The 22,548-nt window shown below is 46.8% G+C and overlaps 2 protein-coding genes across 2 annotated transcripts; both read left to right on the top strand.

Annotated features, from left to right (window-relative positions):
- The first annotated feature begins 4,374 nt into the window (after positions 1-4,374).
- Positions 4,375-10,206, top strand: LOC128112737 (protein diaphanous homolog 1-like). The gene is made up of 6 exons (XM_052742021.1): positions 4,375-4,473; positions 7,959-8,053; positions 8,372-8,473; positions 8,717-8,956; positions 9,066-9,195; positions 10,052-10,206. Exons 2-6 carry the CDS (start codon positions 7,982-7,984, stop codon positions 10,189-10,191), a joined length of 684 nt encoding a protein of 227 aa, XP_052597981.1. The 5' UTR covers positions 4,375-4,473; positions 7,959-7,981; the 3' UTR covers positions 10,192-10,206.
- A 508-nt stretch (positions 10,207-10,714) lies between these two features.
- On the top strand, positions 10,715-21,117 carry LOC128112739 (protein diaphanous homolog 1-like). Its single transcript, XM_052742022.1, has 4 exons — positions 10,715-10,909; positions 11,037-11,172; positions 13,023-13,109; positions 19,207-21,117. Exons 1-4 carry the CDS (start codon positions 10,787-10,789, stop codon positions 19,362-19,364), a joined length of 504 nt encoding a protein of 167 aa, XP_052597982.1. The 5' UTR covers positions 10,715-10,786; the 3' UTR covers positions 19,365-21,117.
- The last annotated feature ends 1,431 nt before the right edge of the window (positions 21,118-22,548 follow it).

Here is a 22,548-nt window from a genome sequence, read left to right as displayed (position 1 = left end):
AATGACTAAGTATGGCTATAAATCCTTGTGTACTTGCTCCATTATCTGGGTAATATTGTGTCTGTTAATTGGATTTTTTTCCCCTTCGAATTTGGATACATTTTCTTTTTCTTTCTTTCTTTTTTTTTTTTTTTTTTTTTTTTGCATACCTTGTAAATCTGATTTAAAGCTACATATTGTACATAAAAAATTGTAGCAGCTGCAGATGATGTTAACACTGTCTGGAAAAGGTTTTGCAGAGTTCTCTAGAAGGAGGAGGGTGACCACCTTGAGGCAGTTAGGGTTGAGCTGTGCCAGGATGTGTCTGTTGTTTTGGAACTGCCTGGTGTGCCCTGGTTTACCATTTCTAGGTTCCCATTCACACTCCAGATGAATCCTTTTGAATTCCCAGCTTACTGACGAGAGCCGTACGCACTCCTTCCTTTGGGCAGAAGTAGCTCCCTCCTTGCCCACAGAGGCGTCAGGTTTGTGTTGAAGCCGTCCTCCAGTGTTTAGTCCCTTTACTTCCCTGATCAATTCACCACTTCTAGCCGCTGTTCCGTGTGTTCAGCGTGCTTCTCTGAACATTAAACCAGCATTTTTAGATCACTCTCTTTTAAGTTGTCATTTCTTTCTATATTTATTTGATTATTTTCATTATATTGGAATATTATTAATGTCATGCCAGACTATCTTTTGTTTAAAACATGGACTGTGTGTGGTGGTGGAGTGCACATGTACCATGGCACGCATATGGAGACCAGAGAGCAGCTTGTGCGGATCCGTTTTCTCCTTCTGCTATGTGGGTTCTATCCAGGGGGCACGTGCCTTTACCCACAGAGCCATCTCACCGCCCCACACTGTCTTTCTACCACCTTAATTTCTTATTATGACTGGAAAGGGGTTTTTTTTTTGAGATTATAATATAATTCCATCATTTCCCCTTCCTTCTCTTCCCTTTAAACTTTCCCGTGTACTAGCCTTGATTTCTCAAATACATAGCCTCTCTTTTCTTCAGTTGTTGAAGTGGAAGCCAGTTGTTCCAGCACTGTGGATTAGATCAAGAATCAGCAATTGTAGCCAGTTACTAGAGTGTTTTTGGATCACAGCCATCTATTCAAATAGTCATAATGGATCACTGCTTTCATATTTTACCAAAAGAACTGAGTAGATGAGCTAACTAACCTAAGTTACTTGTCATCTGCCTTACTTAGGATTTCTACTACGTGATGAAACACTATGACCAAAAGAACCTAGGGAGGGAATAACTCATTTTACCTTCCAGGGCAGAAACATGGAGGTGGGAACTGAACAGAAGCCTTGAAGGAACAGTATTGCTCCTTATGGCTTGCTTAGCCTGCTTTCTTACAGCGCTCAGGACCGTCAGCACACGGGTGGTACTGCACACAGTGAGCTGGGCTCCCCCACATCAGCCATCAGTCAAGAAAATGCACCACGAGCTTGCCCAGTCAGGTGGAGGCATTTTCTCAACTGAGATTTCCCCTTCCCTAACGACTCTAGCTTCCAACTTGTGTCAAGGAGACAACACTAGCCAGCACATCATCTATATAGTACTTTAATCAGAAGTTAACCAGTCCCTGAATTAGAGCATGCTTTGTTCATTGATGTGAGTTGGTTTTAGTACTCTAAATATATCTCACCTATTCATGACATTTCTTTATTTCTGTAGTCACTTGACATGTTTCCAGAGTATCACTCTATTTTAGCTTTATACTACTGTATTTTATTGACTTTTTAGCGCTTACATGGTACATATATCAAATTACATAGATCTCTAGACATAAAAAATTGGAAACATAAAATGTAAACCTTCTGGGCATGGTAGCACACACCTTTAATTCCAGCACTTGGGAGATAGAGGCAAGTGGGTCTCTGACTTTGAGGCCAGCCTGGTCTACAGAGTTGAGTTTCAGGACAACCAGGGCTGTCTCAAAAAAAAACAAACAAGGGGAAGTGGGGAATCTCTCACAAACATGCCCAGCAGCCTGGATTTTTGTTGATTCCAGATGTGGCCAAGTTGACAACCAAGATTAGCTGACACAGGCTCACCCCTACCTTCTAATGGTCTTTACTCAAATGCCGTCTTTTCAGTCAGCCATTCCCCATCCACTCTCTAAGGTTTGATCAGTCTCCCTGCCCAGTCTCTCTTCTCTGCCCTGCTCGGTTTTCTTTTCACAGCCCTTACCGTCATCTGACATAATACTTCTTCATCTATTGGAAGGCGGGGTCTGTTTCACTTTGTTAGAATGAAGCACATTCTTGTCTTTATTTTGTTAATTTGTCTTTTTCATTTGTGATTTTCCATTGCCCAGCACAACCCTCCACAAGTTAAGGTCTTAGTAATTATTGCTGAATTAATGACTTTTTGTATATGTAACAGTTTGATTTCTTAAATTGGAACTCTTAGGTCAAAGGGATAAATGGCATTTCCCCCTGCAGTACTAGGCCTTGTGCTCTACTCCTGGCCTCTACGCCCAGCCCAAGAATGACTTTTTTTTTTTTTTTTTGTTTTTCGAGACAGGGTTTCTCTGTGTAGCTTTGCGCCTTTCCTGGAACTCACTTGGTAGCCCAGGCTGGCCTCGAACTCACAGAGATCTGCCTGGCTCTGCCTCCCGAGTGCTGGGATTAAAGGCGTGCGCTGCTACCCGCCTGGCCAAGGATGACTTTTTAATAGTTGTGTGCCTTTTGTCATAGAACTTGGTTATTGCTTTGATTTTATTATTTTTACCAAATATTTTGTATGTGGTCTAACTATCAAATGTTATAAAAATGGTGTATGTTATAGCCAGGCTTTAGTGTACATGTCTGTAATCATCCTACTTGGAAGACAGAGGTAGGAGAATTGTTGAAAGTTTGAGGCCAGTCAGATCTACAGAGTAAGAGTTCTGGGTTAGCCAAAGCTATTTAGTAAAATCTTACCTCAGAAACAATCAAAAAGGGGTGTTATGTTCGAAAGTATTCTCCCACTCTTGTGCTCAAGAATCCCATTCTTATACTCAGAAACAATTGATTTTGTTAGTTTCTCAACTTTCAGAGCTATTGCTGTATGGCCAAGAAGCTGACACTACGTTATACAGTTATGCCTACCCAGTACAGCCTCTGTTTCCTCCAGTATACGACAGTATTTTACAGTTATATCTGCTAGTACAGTCCCTATTTCTTCCAGTATACGACAATATTTTACAGTTTTGTCTACCCAGTATGGTCCCTTTTTCCTTTTCTGAGCACTGCTCAGCCCTCCTCAAGAGCTAGTACTGATCATTTGTAGTGAATTTTGCTATAGTTAACTCTTGAAGAAATGGTAATGAAATATTTTGCCTGTATCCTTAAAGCTCAAAATGGAGATGAGAATTTGAAATGAGATGAGAAAATCTCTGAACTTGAAGGAACACGGGCTTTAAAAAAAAATCAGGATGATACATATATGTCATGAAACATTGAAAAATATTGAATAAGGTACAGATCACAAATAGAGTGAAAATTAGTTTATCAAAGCAGAGAGTGGGTACATTTATTGGGGAAGACTTGTGGGAAGGGGTGGGTATGTTGCTTTGAATAGTGAAGAGGAGTGTGGAAGGAAAGGAGTTTATTATACTTCTTTTTGTTCAGACTCAACAGTGATTAAGAGATCAGCAGCAGCTGGAGAAACTAAAACCATTTTTACAGGGAAAGTTGTGTTCAATCCAGATTTTGAGAGATAGTTAAACTTTTTATTAGGCATAAAAGGGTAACTGTAGGAGACCCTTAGTATAGGGGTTAGTAAGCTATATCACAGAATGTTTTTGAATGAATGAAGAATTTTTAGAGCACAGATATTCATGCTACAATAGTGGATCTGAAAAATTGAGATGGGGGTGGGATGCAGCTAAGAGCTCTGGCTGCTCTGTCAGAGGACCTGGGTTCGATTCCCAGCACCCACATGGCAGCTCACAGCTGTCTGTAACTCCAGTTTCAGGGGATCTGACACCTTTTTCTGGCCTCCAAGGTCAGTCAGTGCATACACACGTGCACAGACAGACGTGTAGGTAAGACACCGGTATACACAAAATAAAAATAACTTTGTAAGTTGAGACAGACCGTATGGCTTCTGACACCTAAGATATTTACTCTTGGTTCTTCGCAGACAATTAGCTGTGCCCTGTAGGTAGATTCTATTTAAGGAGGAAAGCATTATTGATAACTATTGAAGAGAAGAAATGCAAAGGAGATATTCTTGTGGGGGCATTTAGCTATAGAAGAGTGGCTAATGAGATTAGCCTTGAAGGAGTATAATGGAGAGACAGAGAGGAAGTAAAAACTGCCAGGACAGTTCTAATGCAGTAATGCACAAAGGTGGTTTATTCTTAATGGTGTTTTTCTGATTTCCCTCACTAGCCAAGAAGGATCAAGAAGGTGGAGAAGAAAAGAAATCTGTGCAAAAGAAAAAAGTAAAAGAGCTAAAAGTGTTGGACTCAAAGACAGCCCAGAATCTCTGTGAGTAATTCTTGTGATCCCAGCTTCTAATATTGTGAAGGTGTTCCTGTAAGAACGTACTTTGCCTGGGTCTAAGGTCCCTCCATGTGAAATGCCTCTTGTTGAATTCCTGCTCTGTGCCAGGCAGTGCACGGTGAGGCTTCAGTATCTCATCAGATGCTTCAGTAGCACAGCAGGGTTGACAGGAATCCAGCTTTATGTCAAGGAAGCAGGTGAAGGTTTTAGGAATGTGTCTAGTTATGGAGCTAAGGAGTTTCCTTTTTTATTTTATTTTCCTGGGGGTTGGGAAGGGTTGAGATGTGATCTTGCTATGTAGCTTGGCTGTCCTTGAACTGACAGTCCTCCTGCTTCAGCCTCTGAGTGCTGGAGTTTTAGTGGACACTACCATGCCTGGCAAACTTCTTTCGAAGTCCTACTTTTCCTTATGTCAACAGGATGTCTCCCGCAGGGTTTCGGCCTCAGTGAGTTTCCTTCTGCCTCTGATAAGGAACGCAGCTGCTATTGTGGCTTCAGTTAAACTAAAATTATTTACATTTAGAAGAGGGGAGGTAAATCTTGTGCTTGTCAGAGTAGGATGGTAACCCCAGAGAGTAAAGCATATGGTACTGTGTTTCTTCTGTTCTCCAGTAGTGAAAAACTTCCAGGTTGGAGAGCATGTCACACAAGTTGATACAGTTACTGCCTGATTTGTGGTTAAGATCAATGTTATCCTGCTTGTTCATTTCAGCTTTCAATCTGTACCTCCTTTATGCTGAGTAATACAGATACTAATTCTTTTGGTCACAATTATTTGAGAGTCTGGCATGTGACAGGTTCTATTAGGTACATGTTAGTCATGTGTTGTATAAATGAAAGAGTATATATTCCATAAGCTCGTTCATAATCTTATAGTTACTGTCTTTATTTTTCCACATGAGAAAACTTAAGATTCAAATGTTATAACTTGTCCAAAAGTCATCCAAACTACTAGTATACATATTTATAGGTACATTCAGAGTGATATAGTGAGACAGTAAGTCTGTGTGTGTGTGTGTGTGTGTGTGTGTGTGTGTGTGTGTGTGTGTGTACGTACACACATACTCTCTCTCTCACACACACACACACACACATACATATATATTTCCTCCCTTTGCTCCGGGAGGCAGAGGCAGGCGGATCTCTGTGAGTTTGAGGCCAGCCTGGTCTACAGTGCTAGTTCCAAGACAGCCAGAGCTACAGAAATGCTATCTCAAAAAACAAACGAACAAAAATTTCACACTAAAAATTAAGTAATGCTCCATAAATGTGCATGTCCTTCTTGCACAGGACCATGCTGACCATTCCAGTTGTGGTATATGCTTCAGAAGCAAGCATAGTTTTTATATTATGTTTGACCATATAACCTTAATTTAATATGTATAGGTATTGCTAAATGAAAGTCTGTGGTGATGTTTTGTGGCCGGGGGGTGGGGTTGGGGGGTTGGTTTGGTTTTTTCAAGTCAGGGTTTCTCTGTGTAACAGTCCTGGCTGTCCTGAACTCACTCTGTAGACCAGGCTGGTCTCGAACGAGATCCACCTGCCTCTGCCTCCAGAGTGCTGGGATTAAAGGCGTGTGCCACCACTGTCCAGCTAGTGATGTCTTTTTATGGAGACTAAAGTAATGTTAATTTCTGTTCCTAAGAGTGTGTCTAGGAAGATAATGCGTGAGTGATTGTTATTTTAGAAAACGATAGAAGAAAGACTATAATGTAATACATTATTGTTCTCAGTGGAATGATATTAAGATGGGAAACAACTTAGAAAGGAATGGGGGCCATTCTTTCTCCTTCATGACCCCTTCCGCTCATGTGAGTTCTTTCTCACTTTTCCTTAATAAATCTGTGCTCACTCTGCAAAATGAAAGGGAAAAAAGCCAAAGAGTTGAGGGTTGGGGGTGTCGTTAGCAGTAGGGCATTAGCTTAGCACATCCCAGACCCTGTTTCAGTTCCTCAGAACTAGGGAGGAGGGCATAGGATTAGACTGCCTAGAGTAGAACAGTCTAGGAGGCAGAAGTGCCTGTTTAATCCTAAAAATGCAAAGCCAAGTCAGACAGTCTCTGTCCTCTTGACCTATGTGTCTGTGGAGACAGGAAAACAAAAGTGGCTGGAGGTGATTGTCACCTAAGGGTGTGCTAGAATACCTAGGCAAGTACTAGCACGAAGGCTTCCATGCCACATGGTGAGTGCTGAAGGAAGGCCAAGAGTGTTCTCGAAGGTACCATTTAAAATGGGTTGAAGACCTGTCCAGGAGTTAAGTAAAGGGAGGACTAACTCCCTTCAGGAGGGGTGAGCCCATGTGCCTGAGATGACTCGGGGCAGTCAGAACTGCAGACTGTTCCAGCTGTGGGAGTTACTGCGGAGATTTTCATCAGGAAGGTGACTGTCACCGCCTTATGTAGTCTTTGGGAAGGCTGCTTTGGCAATGATTTTCAGGCTCAGTTTCTGACTAGGAAGGAAGATGAGCTGTTTTAAACTAATGAGATGATCAATATGCTGAATGAGGCAAGTTCACCAAGCACAGAGTGGCTGTAGATTTGAGTCAGGAGACAAGGTAGGACCTTCTCTAGAGTGCACCCACTGATTGCTGTCTTTTCGCTGGCTTTGTGAGGAGATATATAATAGGTGGAAGTTCTAAGAGTGAAAAAAATAGATGACTGTGTTTTCAGAAGGCTATAAAGGAAAAAAACAGATGTTGATAATAGAAGAGAACACTGAGTCGAAGAAGATTTTTTTAAGATAGACTTGACTGCATATGCTGAAGGAAACGATGTTAGGGTCACCTTAAGAGCCGGCTATGGTAACACACACCTTTAATCCCAGCACTAGGACAGCCAGGGCTACCTAGGGTCAGATAGAGAAGCTGGGGTGTGCAGTCAAGGGAAAGAGCTGCATATAGACTTGGTTTTCTATATGTAAATAAGTGTTTTACCTGCATGTATGGATGTATACCTAGAGCCTGAGGAGGCCTGAAGAGAAGGCTCGGTCTGTAGGAACTGGTTACAGGTGGTTGTCAGCTGCCATGTAGTGCTGGGAACCAACCCAAGCCCTCTGCAAGAGCAGCCAGTGCCTTAGCCCCTGAGCACCTCTCCAGCTCTGAGGGTTAAAGCTGAGGGTCAGATTAGAATGTGGGGGAACTGGAAGTACAGGGTGTACTTCTTAGGAGTGGGGCTTGGCTGTTTTAAGAACGAACAAGTCAAGGCAATGGCAGCTTTGTAGGAGAGGGGATCTAAACAAGGAGGTGAGTGGCTCTGAGATTCTGTGATCACAGGCACGGTGTTTGTCGAATGTGCTAAGCAGTGGAGTTGCTGTGTGGCCTGATGTGGCTTGTGTGTGGGAATGGGTGACAGTAGGAGCTGGAACACTGGACTCGGGCTCAGATTTCAGCTGCCTAGGTAGAGTGGGCTTCCAGGGGGGTCTGGAATGGGGAAGAAGATAAGAAGAACCTGTCTTTCTCTCATTCTCTGGCAGCAATCTTTTTGGGTTCCTTCCGCATGCCCTATCAAGAGATTAAGAACGTTATCCTGGAGGTGAATGAGGCTGTTCTCACTGAATCTATGATCCAGGTAAGTAACAGGGAGGTCCTGCCAGAGCTGGCTCCTCTGCACAGCTGTACACAGGGAGGTCCTGCCAGAGCTGGCTCCTCTGCACAGCTGTACACCAGCCTCTCCTCGCTTGGTGAGCAGGAGCGTCTTCAAGCAGTTTTGACTCAAAATGCTGGCTGAAGCTGTGTCCCTGGTGGGTAGGTTAGCTCAGCAGACTCAGGAATCTTCCCATCTCACAAGCTGCCCTGCCCCCGTGCTTCCTTCATTATCATTGGGCAGAGTGTGGAACTTAGAGTCAGGCTTTTAGCTCACCCCACATGCATTTACTCTCTTTTCCAGAACCTCATTAAACAGATGCCAGAACCAGAGCAGTTAAAAATGCTTTCTGAACTGAAGGATGAGTATGATGATCTGGCTGAATCAGAGCAGTTTGGCGTGGTGGTGAGTGAGGCCAATAGCAGTCTTTTTCAACTCCTTTATTCCCTTCCCTCTGGAGACCAGCCTGGGCACTTGCTCCTTGCCTCTGATCTATTTTGAATCTTTTAGTCAATCAATTTCTCTGTGTCTCTCCCCAACTCCACCCCCTTGCTCTGGAGCCCCAACCTCCCAGAGGAGGCTCGGCTTGTATTTTTTGATGTCTCTCTCCGTTAGCTCCATAATGGAACTTCTTGCCTTCCCCATTAGATGGGCACAGTGCCCCGTCTTCGGCCTCGCCTCAATGCCATTCTCTTCAAGCTACAATTCAGTGAGCAAGTTGAGAATATCAAGCCAGAGATCGTGTCTGTCACTGCTGCATGTGAGGAGCTGCGTAAGAGCGAGAGCTTCTCCAGCCTTCTGGAGATCACACTGCTTGTTGGGAACTATATGAATGCTGGCTCCAGGAATGCTGGCGCTTTCGGCTTCAATATCAGCTTCCTCTGCAAGGTGAACCATGGGGTTAGACAGGATGGCAGAGGGGAGGCTGCTTGAGCCCAGTATTGGCCTAAGGTGATTTGGGGCAAGCCAGGACTAACAATTCTCCTCTCACCCCAAGCTCCGAGACACCAAGTCCGCAGATCAGAAGATGACTTTGTTGCATTTCCTGGCTGAGTTATGTGAGAATGACTACCCTGACGTCCTCAAGTTTCCTGATGAGCTTGCCCACGTAGAGAAAGCCAGCCGAGGTAAGGCAGTGTAGGGCACAGCTAGAAGGTGCTTGCTGCCAAGCCTTCCAACCTGAATTCAGTCCCTGGGACCGACATAGTGGAAGGAGAGAACCAACCACCTAAACCAGCACCCCCCCCCACACACACACAAACCCATGGCACTCAAACACATACACAAATAAACAAATGTAATTTGAAAATTGTTCTTAAAAAGGTGGTCCTGAGCCCAAGTCTCTACATGGGGAAAGAAATAAGACACTGTATAGACTTTAAATCATTTTCAGTTCAGCTGGTTTTAAGTGAGAATAAAGGAATTTAGGTACTTAGGTGTCTAAGGTTCAGGGAGGAGTGTGAGGCTGAAGACAGCCTGTGTACAAGAGGAAGTGCCTTTTCCTTTCCTTGGAATACCACATGCACATGTACGCACGTGCACACGCATGCTGGAAGGCAGGTGCTATCCGGCTAGGTCCACAGCTTTTGTCATTCTGAAAGACAGACTGACAGGCATTCGGCCTCATTGTCTGGTTGAAATGAGACAGCTATCCACCCTGCTTCTGGGTTCCTACCTATGTCTCCCTCTGAAACCCTGTTAACCTGAAATAAATGAGACCAAGGTCTCAGGGGATTCCATGGGTGCTTTTGAAATGATAGGAAGTCTGCTTCTGCTAGTATTGTAGAGTGTGAAGGTAGCAAGTTCAGTTAGCAAATAATCACGCTTTCACTGCAAAGATCCAAACCAGCGTGTGAGTCAGAGAGCATGTGCAGGCTAGAGGAGCGAGCATAGAGGAGAAAGGGAAGGGCCTAAGCAGGGTGCCTGCAAGGGGGGATAAGAGAGCTCGGGACGCCAGTAAGTTCCTCTCTTTCTCTCCTCTAGTTTCTGCTGAGAACTTGCAGAAGAACTTAGATCAGATGAGGAAACAGATCGCTGATGTGGAACGTGATGTTCAGAATTTCCCAGCTGCCACAGACGAAAAGGACAAGTTTGTTGAGAAAATGACTATATCCTTTCTTTAGAGGACTTGATCCCAAGGAAAGGAAAGTCTTCTCTGGGGAGTAGGATAGATAGATGATGGCAATATTCAGTTTTCACCTTTGAATTTTTTCTTTCCAGTAAATACACAATTTTTAAACTTACTGTAGAAGGGAAAGCAAACCTTGCAGGTAAACTACAAATCCCTGAGTCCCTACTCTGTGCCCTGTTCCCTTTATGAACATACCCACCTTCACTAAAAGCCCCTGAGTCCCTCCTCCGTGCCCCACTGCTGCCATAGACACACCCTTTCACAGAGGTAACCACCACCACGTTCTGATTTGCACTCATTGTTTGTTTTACACGAACCTGCATCATGTAGCTTTATCTGCACGTCTCAGCCTCGTGTCTGTAGTAGCCTATGCAGTATAGGTAAGCCATAGCTTATGGTTTGTTCCACTGAATAGTCAGAGTGCTTCTGTTCTCTGTCATGAGCAGTACTATATGGCGTTCGCTGCACAGCCCATTCTACATCTTTGACTGGTCCTCTGGCCTGGGTCTACTTCTTGATCTTGGTCCTTTACTCCCTGGCTGCACAGCTTTGTGAAGGATGCACAGGAACAGTATAACAAGCTACGGATGATGCACTCCAACATGGAGACTCTATATAAGGAGCTGGGGGACTACTTCGTCTTTGACCCGAAGAAGTTGTCTGTGGAAGAGTTCTTTATGGACCTGCACAACTTTAGAAATATGTTTTTGGTGAGCAGGGGTGAACTGCTAACTTTCCATGGGGTTCCTAATGGTTATTGGTGGGTTTACACTTGCCTACATATCCTCCATCTGGCGTTGTGTGTCCGTGTCTCCTCCCCTCCACTCGGTGCTTCAGCAAGCAGTCAAGGAGAATCAGAAGCGCCGGGAAACAGAAGAAAAGATGCGGAGAGCTAAACTAGCCAAGGAGAAGGCGGAGAAGGAGCGGCTGGAGAAGCAGCAGAAGCGGGAGCAGCTCATCGACATGAATGCAGGTGCGACTGTGCAGGGCGTTGGAGGTGTCTGTCTAGAACCTAGAGCTAACCAGGGCGGAGTTGCCCGGGTCTAAACGTAGGCCATGGCAAATGGTTTTTGTCAGCCTTCTGCAGCCAAGCTCCTGGTGCTGGATTTTAACATGGTTAATTTTTCCTCTCCTTCCTGGCTCTTGTACTATGTCTCATCGTCCTTGTGATTTGGGAATTACTGTCACACCCACTCTTTCTTTCTGCCTGTCCAGAATGTTCCCTGACCTGTTCTCATTCCTGCTGCTCAATATTTTGGGTTCCCAAAAACGTTTCCCTGACTCCTCCCATCTTGTAGTTACTCTCCTTTCTTCTTACTTTACCAGTACGGTGTTCCTATTACCACTTAGCATGTTGTATGCACATCTGAGATCATAAATGGATTGAACTTCTGGAAGGGGGTGAAAAGCTGGCCACTCTCTCTCTCCAGCAGAAACATGTCTTTGTTTGAGCATATGGTCTCAATTACTGGCCCTCTGTTTCCTGTCTCTGCTTCTATCCTGCGGAGGATCCCTGCCCCCCACTACTCCTGAGGGCAGCGGAAATACAGTAAATGCCGCATATGCAGCTCATGGCCCTGTGCTGATCTGAAGGGCTGTGAACCTCTGAAGTGAGGGGTTCTTGGGGCTGACAAGTCTTAAAAATATGCTAAGCACAAACAGTAGAGACTAACAAGGTTTGAGCCCAGAGACCTTCAGAGTAGTTCCTTGACCTTACCTCACTTGTATTTAGGCCAACAACTTTGTTCTCGTAACACTTAAAAGTTCATACCAGGTATCCCTCATTTCCCTCCCTATTCTCCCTGGGCCTCCAGGGCTTTCCCCCTACTACATTGCATAGGATGTAATGGGAGCAAGGTGGAGAACCAAATAGCATTTGGGATAAGAGCTATAGCCCAGCCAGCAGGTGGCGTAGTGGACCTTACCCTATTCCGAGTGCCTGGGTCAGGCAAATGAAATGGAATGTAGGTCAGCTGCACTGGTGATGTTCAGACAGCAGGTGGCGCTGGCAGTAATGAGCCCTAGTCTTCAGCTAGTAGCCAACCAGCTCCTTGGGATTTCAGTGTCAGATTTCACTATCCTGAGCTGTTGCCATGGAAACTGAGCCTGGCCAGAACTGGGATTCTACATTAACTCTTTGCATTCCAGCCAAGCTGCTTTCAGCTTTTACATGCAGAGCTATCTTCAGCAAGATATAACCACTGTAAGCAGTAGTTACGTGAAATTGAGTCTTGGCCAGTGGGCTCTCTTCCTTTAATCCTCCTCTGAAGCCTGAGCTCTCAGTGGTTCATACAAACGGGAGTGAAACACTGGGGCTGATAATAGTTACAATAGGTGCTTTGCAAACCACCCCCCGCCCCCCCCCCACACACACATACAATTCTTCCTACGTAGCCCAGGCTAGCCTTGAACTCCACATCTTCCTGCTTCCACCTCCCAAGTGCTGGGATTACAGGCACGGTTATCTTGCCCAGCACAGCTGCCTTTTGGTTCATAACTGTGTCTCTGCTTACTCAGATCTTGGAGTTAGACAGTCCTAGGAGTCTGTGTGCTGGTCCTGATTAATGTGGGTAGGATGACATTGCAAGAAGTACCTCAGGGTTCTCACTAACAGGCAGCGAGTTTTCAGGCATTTTTTAAAAAAACACAAAGTAAACAAAGGTCTGTGAGACTTGAGAGGTTGAAGCTTTCTTATCTGTTTTGAGCTGTCAGCCAGTGTGAGGGAGGGAGAGCCATGCAGCAGCCATGCAGTTCATGTGCAGCTTGATATTTGCTATCCTGGTCTGGCTGAAGAATTGACACCTCTGTCTTTGTTCATGACAGAGGGAGATGAGACAGGTGTGATGGACAGTCTTCTAGAAGCTCTGCAGTCAGGGGCAGCATTCCGACGAAAGAGAGGGCCCCGTCAAGGTAAGTAAGCAAATGGAACCTAATTGGGTATTAGAGGGGGCGTGGGGTCTCTGCTCCTGGTCATGCTAGTGGAGGCCTAAAGAGCAAGTGATGTTCTGGGGTTTAGAAACTTCCCATTTCTGTGCACTGAGAATGGATTATCTGGGCCTCTTCCTCGCACATTAGAAAGTCCACGCTGGGATCCTTTAGAGGCCTAGATGTGATGGCTTCTTTCTGTCAGAGGGTAAGAGCTACAGCAGAAGCATCTCTGTGCAGAGTTAAAGCCTGTCCCCATTTGCTGGCAGCTCTGTAGACACATCTGATAGGAGCTTCACTTGGAAGCTGCTCTAGAGAGAAGATGGCTACGGTGATGTCTCTGGGACCTCTGGTGCCCAGCACACCTGGAAGGAGGGCCTAGCAGGCTCAGATTATACTACCCATGTAAACTGTGCTGGCTGGAACGGTTTGCTGAGTGCAGGGTCTCAAGGGAGGAGAAGCGGGTGTGAAGGGCGTAGAACTCTGATTAGGACATCCAGTCTTTCAGCTAACAGCACTCCTTTGGTGTTGAGGTTTTGTAGAGGTTCTCTCAGCACTGTTTCCTGCCCATCAAAAGTACCATGCATCTCACTGTACTGTCTTCCATGACCCTCTTAACTAAGCCCAGCCTGCTTCAGACTTTGGGGAATTCCCTCTTAAGCCTTTTCCTGGGAATTGTACTAGAGACCCAGATGCTTCCTGTACAAGCAGCCAGGCGTCAGTGACTTCCCTCTGCTGGGGATGCCCCATTCTCTACTGCTTTCCTAGTGAAAAACCAGGACTTGGTTGTAAAGAAAAAAAGGATTTTGTCAGAACTACCTTTTCAATTCAACTACCTTTCAGGTCAGGGTACTACCTCCCAGTTAGAAAGACAGTTCTAGGGGACTTACAGGAAATACTGAAATTAAAAGAAGTTGAAAACGAGGACTGCATAGTAAGTCAGCTTGTAATCTTGTCTTTTTGATCGGGTTTACTGAGTTCATCAAACATCTGGGAGACTCTATAAAACACATCTAGTTACTCTGCGAGCGTTTTAGACTTGGGTCCTTTCACATCGTCTAAAGGGTGTGGCCTCACATCCGACATCACAGAAAATGGCATCAGAGTGGCTTGCCAAGGAGTTAGGATCTTTTCTTCAAAGAAAAAGATTGGAGTTTTGAAGGCCCTGTTCTCGAAGTGCAGAGGCTCCAGGGGTCTCAAGCTCCCCCCAGGGCTGCTGGACCCCGCTGCTCTGTTCTTGGTCTGGCTCCCTCTTGACTCTCCTCATGACCAGTGGTTCTCACCCTTCCTAATGTTGCAGCACTTTAACATGGTTCCTCGTGTTACGGTGACCACAACCCTAAAGTTATTTTGTTGTACTGCATAACTGCAATTTTGCTACTATTATGAATCGAAATGTAAATATCTGACATGTGGGATAACCGATATACGACACACACCCCCGAAATGGGTTAAGATCCCGAGATTGAGAACCACTGCTCATGACCAAGTGCTGAGAGCCAAAGAACCAGAAACCTGTCAGGCTTACCTGCCTCCGTCTTTCCCATCCCCAGAGGCAGCTGTCTCTATTCCGAGACACTAGCTTTTTCCCTAGAGCCTCCAGGAATGGTAAAGTCTTCCAGTCTCTAGAGACGTGAAGGAGTGACCGGGATACAAAGACCCATTGAAGAGTTGGAAGAGGAGAGTTACTGTCAGGGCTGGTTCATTAAAGGAACATGTAAATTGCTGGGGTCTGCAGTGTGAGAGAACAATGGCTTGAGTGTCGAGCGGAAGAATCCTTGTGATTGTATTACAGCTGCTATTTCCAGCTGTGATTGAGTCAGCTTGTGGTTTTAATGACTCAGCTTTATCTCCAAGCCTGAATTGTAGTAGGCCACTTACATACTAGAATGAAAGTCAAGAAAGAAATCTCTCTGGAGTCTTCTGCTGTCTCCCAGATTAGCATAAATGGAATTTATGCTAATCAAGGTCTGTGTTAGAGCCTTGAGAAGACTAAAAGACCCTTCTATTGATTAGTATCTACCCTGCCTATCCTAGGTGGATCTCTGAGTTCAAGGCCAGCCTGGTCTACAGAGCCAGTTCCAGGACAGCCAGGGCTACACAGAAAAAATTTTTAAAAATTATAATCCCAAACCTAATAATAAAGCTAGAACTGTATCCTGCTTTTGTGAGTCCAAGTCCAGGGTTCTTCCCACTAAGCCTGTATTATTGGACAGGAAATGACAGTGCCCTCTATTTAGGCCAGAAAACTCTGGCCTGGGATTATTACCAAGAGAGTTCTGGGGATGGTAAAATTGTACCCGGGGAGGTTTTCTGATGACCCCTTGTCTGGAAAGAGTGTTCCTTATCACTACTCTCCCCAGTTTTATAGAACTAGGACAAGAGGTATAATTAGTGTAGTTTCAGACAATGATGAGTTATTAGGATGATAATGACTGTCCCATCTGTCCTAGTTCCTTCTTCCCTGAGGAAGCCTATTAACACGAGCACTTCCTCTTGAGCAGTAGTTCAGAGCTCCTGTCTCAGGAGTTTTTTCCTGAACCATTGCACTTTTCCTAATTGAGCTGTGCTCTTAGTATTACTTCTCAGGTTTTCCTTAGATGCTTATCTTGTTTATTCCTACCTTCTAGGATTCTGACTTGGACCATTTTCTCAGACTCCACCTCTACACCCAAATCTGTGGGCCCATTCTCCTAGTTAGTAATTGTCCCGGATCCTGTACAAACACTAACCTGTTTCTGTGGCTACTGTGAGGACTCAGTAGTCTTACAGAGGGAAGAAGTCAATTTTCCTGATTGTTTAGTCTGCTCAGCATAATGGTGATCAGAAACTGGGATGCTGGGGTTCTTTTCATCAGTTGGAACAAGAGTTTTCTTTTTTGGGGAGGTGGAGGGAGTTTTGAGACAGGGCTTCTCTTGTATAGTTTTGGAGCCTGTCCTGGATCTCACTCTGTAGACTAGGCTGGCCTTGAACTCACAGAGATCCATCCGCCTGGCTCTGCCTCCTGAGTGCTGGGATTAAAGGTGTGCGCCTCCACTGCCTGGCCCAAGCTTTCTCGTTCTTAACCTTGGATCACTTCGTGTCCATCCCTCATGTACTTACTTTCAAGGCTTAAAGAGGAAATTGTGCTGTTTTTCCTGTCTGCCATGCTCCTCGGGTTCTTAGGACACATGTAATGAATCAGAAATCTAGTGAGTATAGAAATATCCTGAAACACTGTTGGATTAGGTACAACAGGGAGTCTTAGAGGAAGCCGTCAAAGAAAGCAGAGCTTAGGCTTGCTTCCCTGGAACTCCATCATCTGTGCTGCTCCATTGCAGGTGTTCAGTCTAGAGTCAGTTGCACGAGTTCACTCACTAGAGTTAGATGGATGTGCACATGTGTGTACATACATACTCATGTGTAGTTGCAGTGAAGAGAGACTGGACCACCATGTTTCTGGTATGACAGTGGGGTCCTGGAGAAGTGAGTGCTTCAGAAGAGTGGAAAGGCGCACCTCTGAGGAGAGACTGAGAGGGGAAGTCGGGAAAGCACACACATCCTCACACGTCAGTTACTGAGGCAGTGGTTTGCCTCCACAAGTTCCCCAAGTTAATTCACCTGGTGAAGCCCTTGAGGGTGTAGGTCTCCCTCTCTCTCTCTCTCTCTCTCTCTCTCTCTCTCTCTCTCTCTCTCTCTCTGTCACACACACACACACACACACACACACACACACACACACACACACACACCTGTGATCTGCACCCTGCTACCCCCACCTGCTGTCAGCAGGATTTTGACTGTTCTTTCTCCTCTTGGTAGACAATTCTTTGTGCCCTTGGGAGGAGGAGGAGGAGGAGGAGGAGGAGGAGGAGGAGGAGGAGGAGGAGGAGGAGACCTCTAAGTTGGTAATCTGTGAACGAATTGTGTGCTCCCTGCCTGACCTGTGGGCAGCCTCTGCGTGTGTAAAAACAGTAGCGTTGGGTCATGGCTCTGCCCTGAGACTGCCAGTCCTGGGCAAGGCTTGGGCTCTTTTTCCCGGTTTGGCTTCCGCTTACCTAAAGCTTTTTGCTAGCGCAGAGCCGAAACCTTGTTTGTGGCCCCTCTGGACTGGCCCGCCCTGCAGCCTTCAGTTGGTGGTGCTGTGCCTGTCCGTGGTCCTTCTCCACTCCTGCTTTCCCGAGGTCCCAGGATAGATGGTCTCACCGTGGAGCCCTGGCTTTTCTGGAACTCTCTATGTAGTCTGGGTTGGCCCAGAACTCACAGAGATCTGCCTGTTTCAGACTCCCAAGTATTAAGACTAAAGGTGTGGGCTACCACCCCAGCCTTTTTTTTTTTTTTTTTTTTCTCATGTCACCATTCTTAGGTATACAGTTTGGGGACTGTCACAAGACTGTGCAACGGTCACCATTGTTATATTTTAAAATATTTTTTTAGCATCTCCAAAAGAAACCCCATATCCATTAGCAATTACTTTTTAACTTATGCATAAAAGTTGTATGTATTTTTAAGGAGTCTCTGATGATGTTTCAGTGCTTGTACAAACTGTGGTGCTCACATCACAGTAAACCTCTCTCTCTCTGGGGAGTAGCAGTAACTTGGGTTCTCCCCTCCATCAGTCCCTGGTATTGACTTGGTGGTTGTTGTTCCAGGTACGGACATTGACTTTTTATTTTATTTTTTTAATGTGTGTGCATGTGCGTTCATACGTGCACACACATGCCATGACTTGGTACCATGGCTTGGAGTCAAGTATCTTTATTCACTTGAGCCATATCACCAGCCCCTGACTTGCGCTTTAATTAAAAACTTTGGCAGGAGCAAGAGGTATTTGTTATCCGTCTCTAGTTGCTTATTTAGAAATTTTGAGACAGGGTCTCATAGCTGAGGCTAGCCTCTAAGTATGCCGGCCTTCAACTAAGAATTCTCTTGCCTCAGCCTCCTGAGTACTGGGGTTATAGGGGTGAGCCACCATGCCCTCTTCTCCTGTTAGTCTACCTTCTGTCTCTGTGGATTTTTCCTAAACTGTGCATTGATTTATAGCACCTATAGCATTTTATGTCTGGCTTTTAAAACCCCACATTGCTCAGTATATATGCAGTAGTCTCTACATGCTGCTTAAAAAGGCATGGAACTAGGTGGTTGTCATGTGATAAGCCCTGTCCCAAGAAGCTGTCTTCCTGTTGAGGATACTGGGGTTCCAAGTATGAATTTATAAATGAGCAGTTGGGCTGAGTCTCTTTCTAGGATTTCCCTCTTGGTCATCCTTGGCCTTCTCGGGCATACATTTTATCATTTCACTCCTCAGTGTGTACGTGCACACGCATGTGGTACACCCTGAAGAGGTGAGAAGGAGCCAGGCATGTGGACTTGGGTTGTTGGAAAAAGGCGTGGGAGTGTGGTGTGCGCGTGATGCCAGTTAGTGGCTGCAGTCCTGCAGGAACCCCTCACAGACCAACTAAACGCTCCCTTTTGCTAGAACAAGCCTTCCAAAGCAGCCTTATAGTCTCACCCACAAGCTTTCTGTGGAATGCCTAGACAAATAGTAATACTGTGTACTAAGCTTTAACATATTTAATTCCAACAAACCTAAAGGAGAAAAGTGAACTCTGAGTACTGTGTTTCTCTTGATACATGACATAGCCAACACTTAAACCCAGTTTCTTTTTTTTAAGATTTATTTATTTTATGTGTATGAATGTTTTGCATACATTTATATGTATGCATCCTATGCATGCCTGGTGCCCATGGAGGCCAGAAAAGGGCATTGGGTTCCCCGGAACTGAAGTTACAGTTGATAGTGAGTTGCCATACAGGTGCTGGGAACCAAACCTAGGTCCTCTGCAAGAGCAGCCACTGTTCTTAACTGCTGGGCCATCTCCCCAGCCTCTCCAGTCCTCCTCTGTCCAGCTGTGTCCAGCCCTTCACACTTGCACCCAGAGGTATATTTTACATTGAGTCTCTGTTCCTCCTTCTGTAAAGACCTCTGAACCAGACAAGGCAGCCACAACTGCATGGCTTCTGGCTGAATACCTGCTGTAAAGTTGTAAAGAGATTAGAAACCAGGCCTTCTGAGGACAGGATCTCATGTCTTCTCTTGTAGTCAACAGGAAAGCTGGGTGTGCAGTCACATCTCTGCTAGCCTCGGAGCTGACCAAGGATGATGCCATGGCTGCCGGTCCTGCTAAGGTGCCCAAGAAAAGTGAAGGAGTCCCCACAATCCTTGAGGAAGCCAAGGAGCTGGTTGGCCGTGCAAGCTAAGCTGGGCTCTATGGCCATTGCTGCTCCTAAGTGAAGCCTCGACTGACTGTCTACCTGCAGCATGTGCCTAAATGGTCCAGGGGGTATCTATCCCTCTGCAGTGGCCTCTCCACCACCTGACCCTGTCTGTCTGTCTGGCCTGCTGCTCTCTGAACATCACATACAGCTTCAGCTCCTGGAGGCCAGAAGGAAAGGGCAGTGGAGGGTGGCCTCAGCCCGGCCCAGCCATCCCTGGCTGTGGTATTACCAAAGCAGGGTCCGTGTTTGCTGCCTTAACCCTGTCTCCTCCATGTTATCCAGAGGTCCTGGTCTCAGACAGAACCCAGCCTGCTTTCTCAGCCCCACTTTCCAGTGGGCCTTCCCCTAGGTCAATCTTGCTGGATTTGTGCTTTTCTTTTGTGGTGTCTCTGGCCCTGAGAATAGCATGGGACTTGTGACCCTTTGGGCTAGACCCCTTCTCTGCTGTCACCTCTGCTTTTCCTCCTGGCAGTTATTTATTACTAGTGCTGTGGCATTGGGAGCTGCTTCTGCAAAAGCAGGAAGCAGCTCCCACCCTTACCCCCGCTTTCCTGGGAAAGGTCTCCCAGGCAAAGGGTCTCAACCACTCTCCTATTCCCACTGTGGCCCAGGTCTGAGCCATAGGCAGGTAGCCAGGGCGTAGCGACAGTGTGGGGCCCGCCCCCTGCCCGCTGCCATGCTTATGCCCTTGCCTCCCTGGACCCTCTGCACCAGCCCCCCGCATCTCCACCCTGCAACTGAGCCCCCCTCCCCCATGCCTTCCCCAGAGCTTTGGTGCATCTCATTCGGAGTGTGGGCTGTAGTGTGACCATCCCAACACCTCACCCCCTCCATCCAAGGAAATGGGAGGTGGAGCCTCCTGGCTGAGAAATTGTTTTGCAAATGGATCTATTTTTATATGAAAATTTTTTAAGAAAAAATTACTTTGGTCCCCTTCCCCTTCCAAAATAAAAGAGGCTTTGATGGTAGGTTCAAACATTCCTGAACATGGTCTAGGTGTTGGCCCCATCCCTCAAGACTAAACCCTGAGGCCAAGGCAGACCCTTCCCTAGCATCAGTTCTGGGGCAAGAGAATTTCTCTGGTTGGGCCGGGCCACACCATAGGGTAGCAAGAGCTCCAATCCTGTGTTCTCATGAATGTATTAAATTATCAAGCCAAATGTGCAGATGCTAAGTGGATGTTGAGAAGTGGGCACAGGGTTGCCCACCCCCCAACCACCACCACTGTGTAAGCAATGAGTCAGACTGGGTGGCCCAGACCTCAGTAAGCTCAGAGTCTCTGGCTTAGGGTCACTTTCTTGCCCTCCTTAGCCCCTTTCAGCTTCCCCTCCAAGGCTCCAGAGAAGGAATGAGCCTGTCCAGGCTTGACCCAGACTTAGAGTCGCCAGAGCATGGGGGTTTAGGAAATGCAAAGCCAGTCCCCGGGGCCCTTGTGGCAGGGAGGATGGTTTGGGTTGCTAGAGCTGTGTCTGAAGGAGCAGTGGCAGCCCCCGGGCTACTTTCTGAGAAGACTGGTACAGTGTGGTCTGGTCCTTCCCTGAGCACCTCCTTGCTAGCTGACATCTGGGGCTTTGACCTTTTCTTTTTTAATCACTTTTGCTAAAATGCATTGAATTAAAAATTTTTTAAGTAGAGGGGACAAAATGCAAACCCCTTGCCTCCTGGGCTTCTGGGGATGCCCTCACCTCCAGTTTGATGGGTTTGTTTCCAACTGTCAATAAAGCGTTGAAACAGACTCTTCCTCTGGCCTCCTCTGTAAACCCTGGACCGGTTCTTTCCACTGTAGTGGTCCAGGGTGCTCCTGAGTGGCTGCCCACTGTTGGTCACCTGACAGACAGATGGGTCAAAAGCTAACCGGTCTGGCAGACCTGAGTCTGGGCATGGTGAATGCATTAGGTTTCTACAGGCCAGGGCCCCCTCTCGGGGCTGTTTTCCTCCGTTTACTTCCAGCTTCTTCCCACACGGTGACCCTTTGGCTTGGAGCCCTAATTTTTACCTCATGTCCAACTCCCCACTTTCTCAGCACCTCCACATGCTACAGTTTTCTGGCCCATACCTATGTCCTCCATCCCCACCAAGTTAACCCTGAGTCTGGGGTCCTGAGTCTGCCCAACCTGGGTCAGAAGCCCCAGGCCAAACACCAGAGGACTTGCCACTAAGCTGTGCTTGCTCAAGCAAGTTGTAACCCCCACAAAGACACCTTACAGTGAGCAGGCCAGTGATAGACGGGGCGGGCCCCTGGACAGCTCTGTACTAGAAATAAAACCTTTTAAATAGCCCCTGGCCTGTGCCGCCCTTACGTGGCAGTGGCCGGAGGTGTGGGGGTGGCTACCTGCCTCTAAACCCAGAGGCTCTGCATTTCATCTCATCTTTTGGGGCCCACACACCAATTAGGGGACCAACCACAGCTGCTCGTTTGCCCTGCCGTCTGCTGCCTTGCCCGGAATAGAACCCAGGCACCCAGCACCCCGCCCTCCCCAACACCAGGCTCTGAGAAAACCCTGCTCTCTCAGCAACCTCACACACCACCACCCTTCCCACGCAAAGTCAAAGTCGCCAGGAAGGTTTGGTTTCCATGGCAACAGACCAGGAGGTGGCAGAACTGGTAACCAGAATCCAAGGGAGGAAGCCCAGAAATTGCTCTTCTGGCTCTTTCCATGGACATGCCCTCACTGACCCTCCTGAAAACCTGTGGGTCTGTTTCTGCCATTCTCTGGATCAATCCTCCTGACTCCCGAACTTGCCCGGAGCCGCAGCAACCCGGGAATTGGATTAGCAGGGCTGGAAGCGGGAGGGGGAGTGAAGAGGAGCTGCGGAGAAGAGGGAGGTGGGGACTGGGTTTCAGGGCCATCCTCCTCCAGCAGTTCCTTTGACTCCATCAAGAAAGGGATGGGCCCTCCAGTTAGGCTTTGCTGCGTCAAAAGAATGGGAAGACAAGTTTCAGTTAGAGAAACTGAGGCCCAAGGTAGGGGGCCTGGTCTTGAGAGAATTGCCTCCCAGGTATTCACTCCCACTGTTTTCCTCAAATCTCTCGGCAGCTGCAGTGGAGGAGGGTAGGCAAAGGAGAGCCCGCCCTCCTGATCAGCGCCCTCCCGTAGCTAGTGGGGAGGGGGCGGAGCTCCAGAAAAGCCCCCCCCCCCCCCCCGCTCGCCCAGCTCATGAGTTC

The sequence above is a fragment of the Peromyscus californicus genome, unplaced genomic scaffold (genome assembly GCF_007827085.1).
Source record: "Peromyscus californicus insignis strain IS unplaced genomic scaffold, ASM782708v3 Scaffold_17__1_contigs__length_78620276, whole genome shotgun sequence".
In the NCBI taxonomy this organism is placed as follows: domain Eukaryota; kingdom Metazoa; phylum Chordata; class Mammalia; order Rodentia; family Cricetidae; genus Peromyscus; species Peromyscus californicus.
The sequence above is the reverse complement of the archived record's forward strand: the minus strand, read 5'-3'. Positions and strand labels throughout refer to the sequence as shown.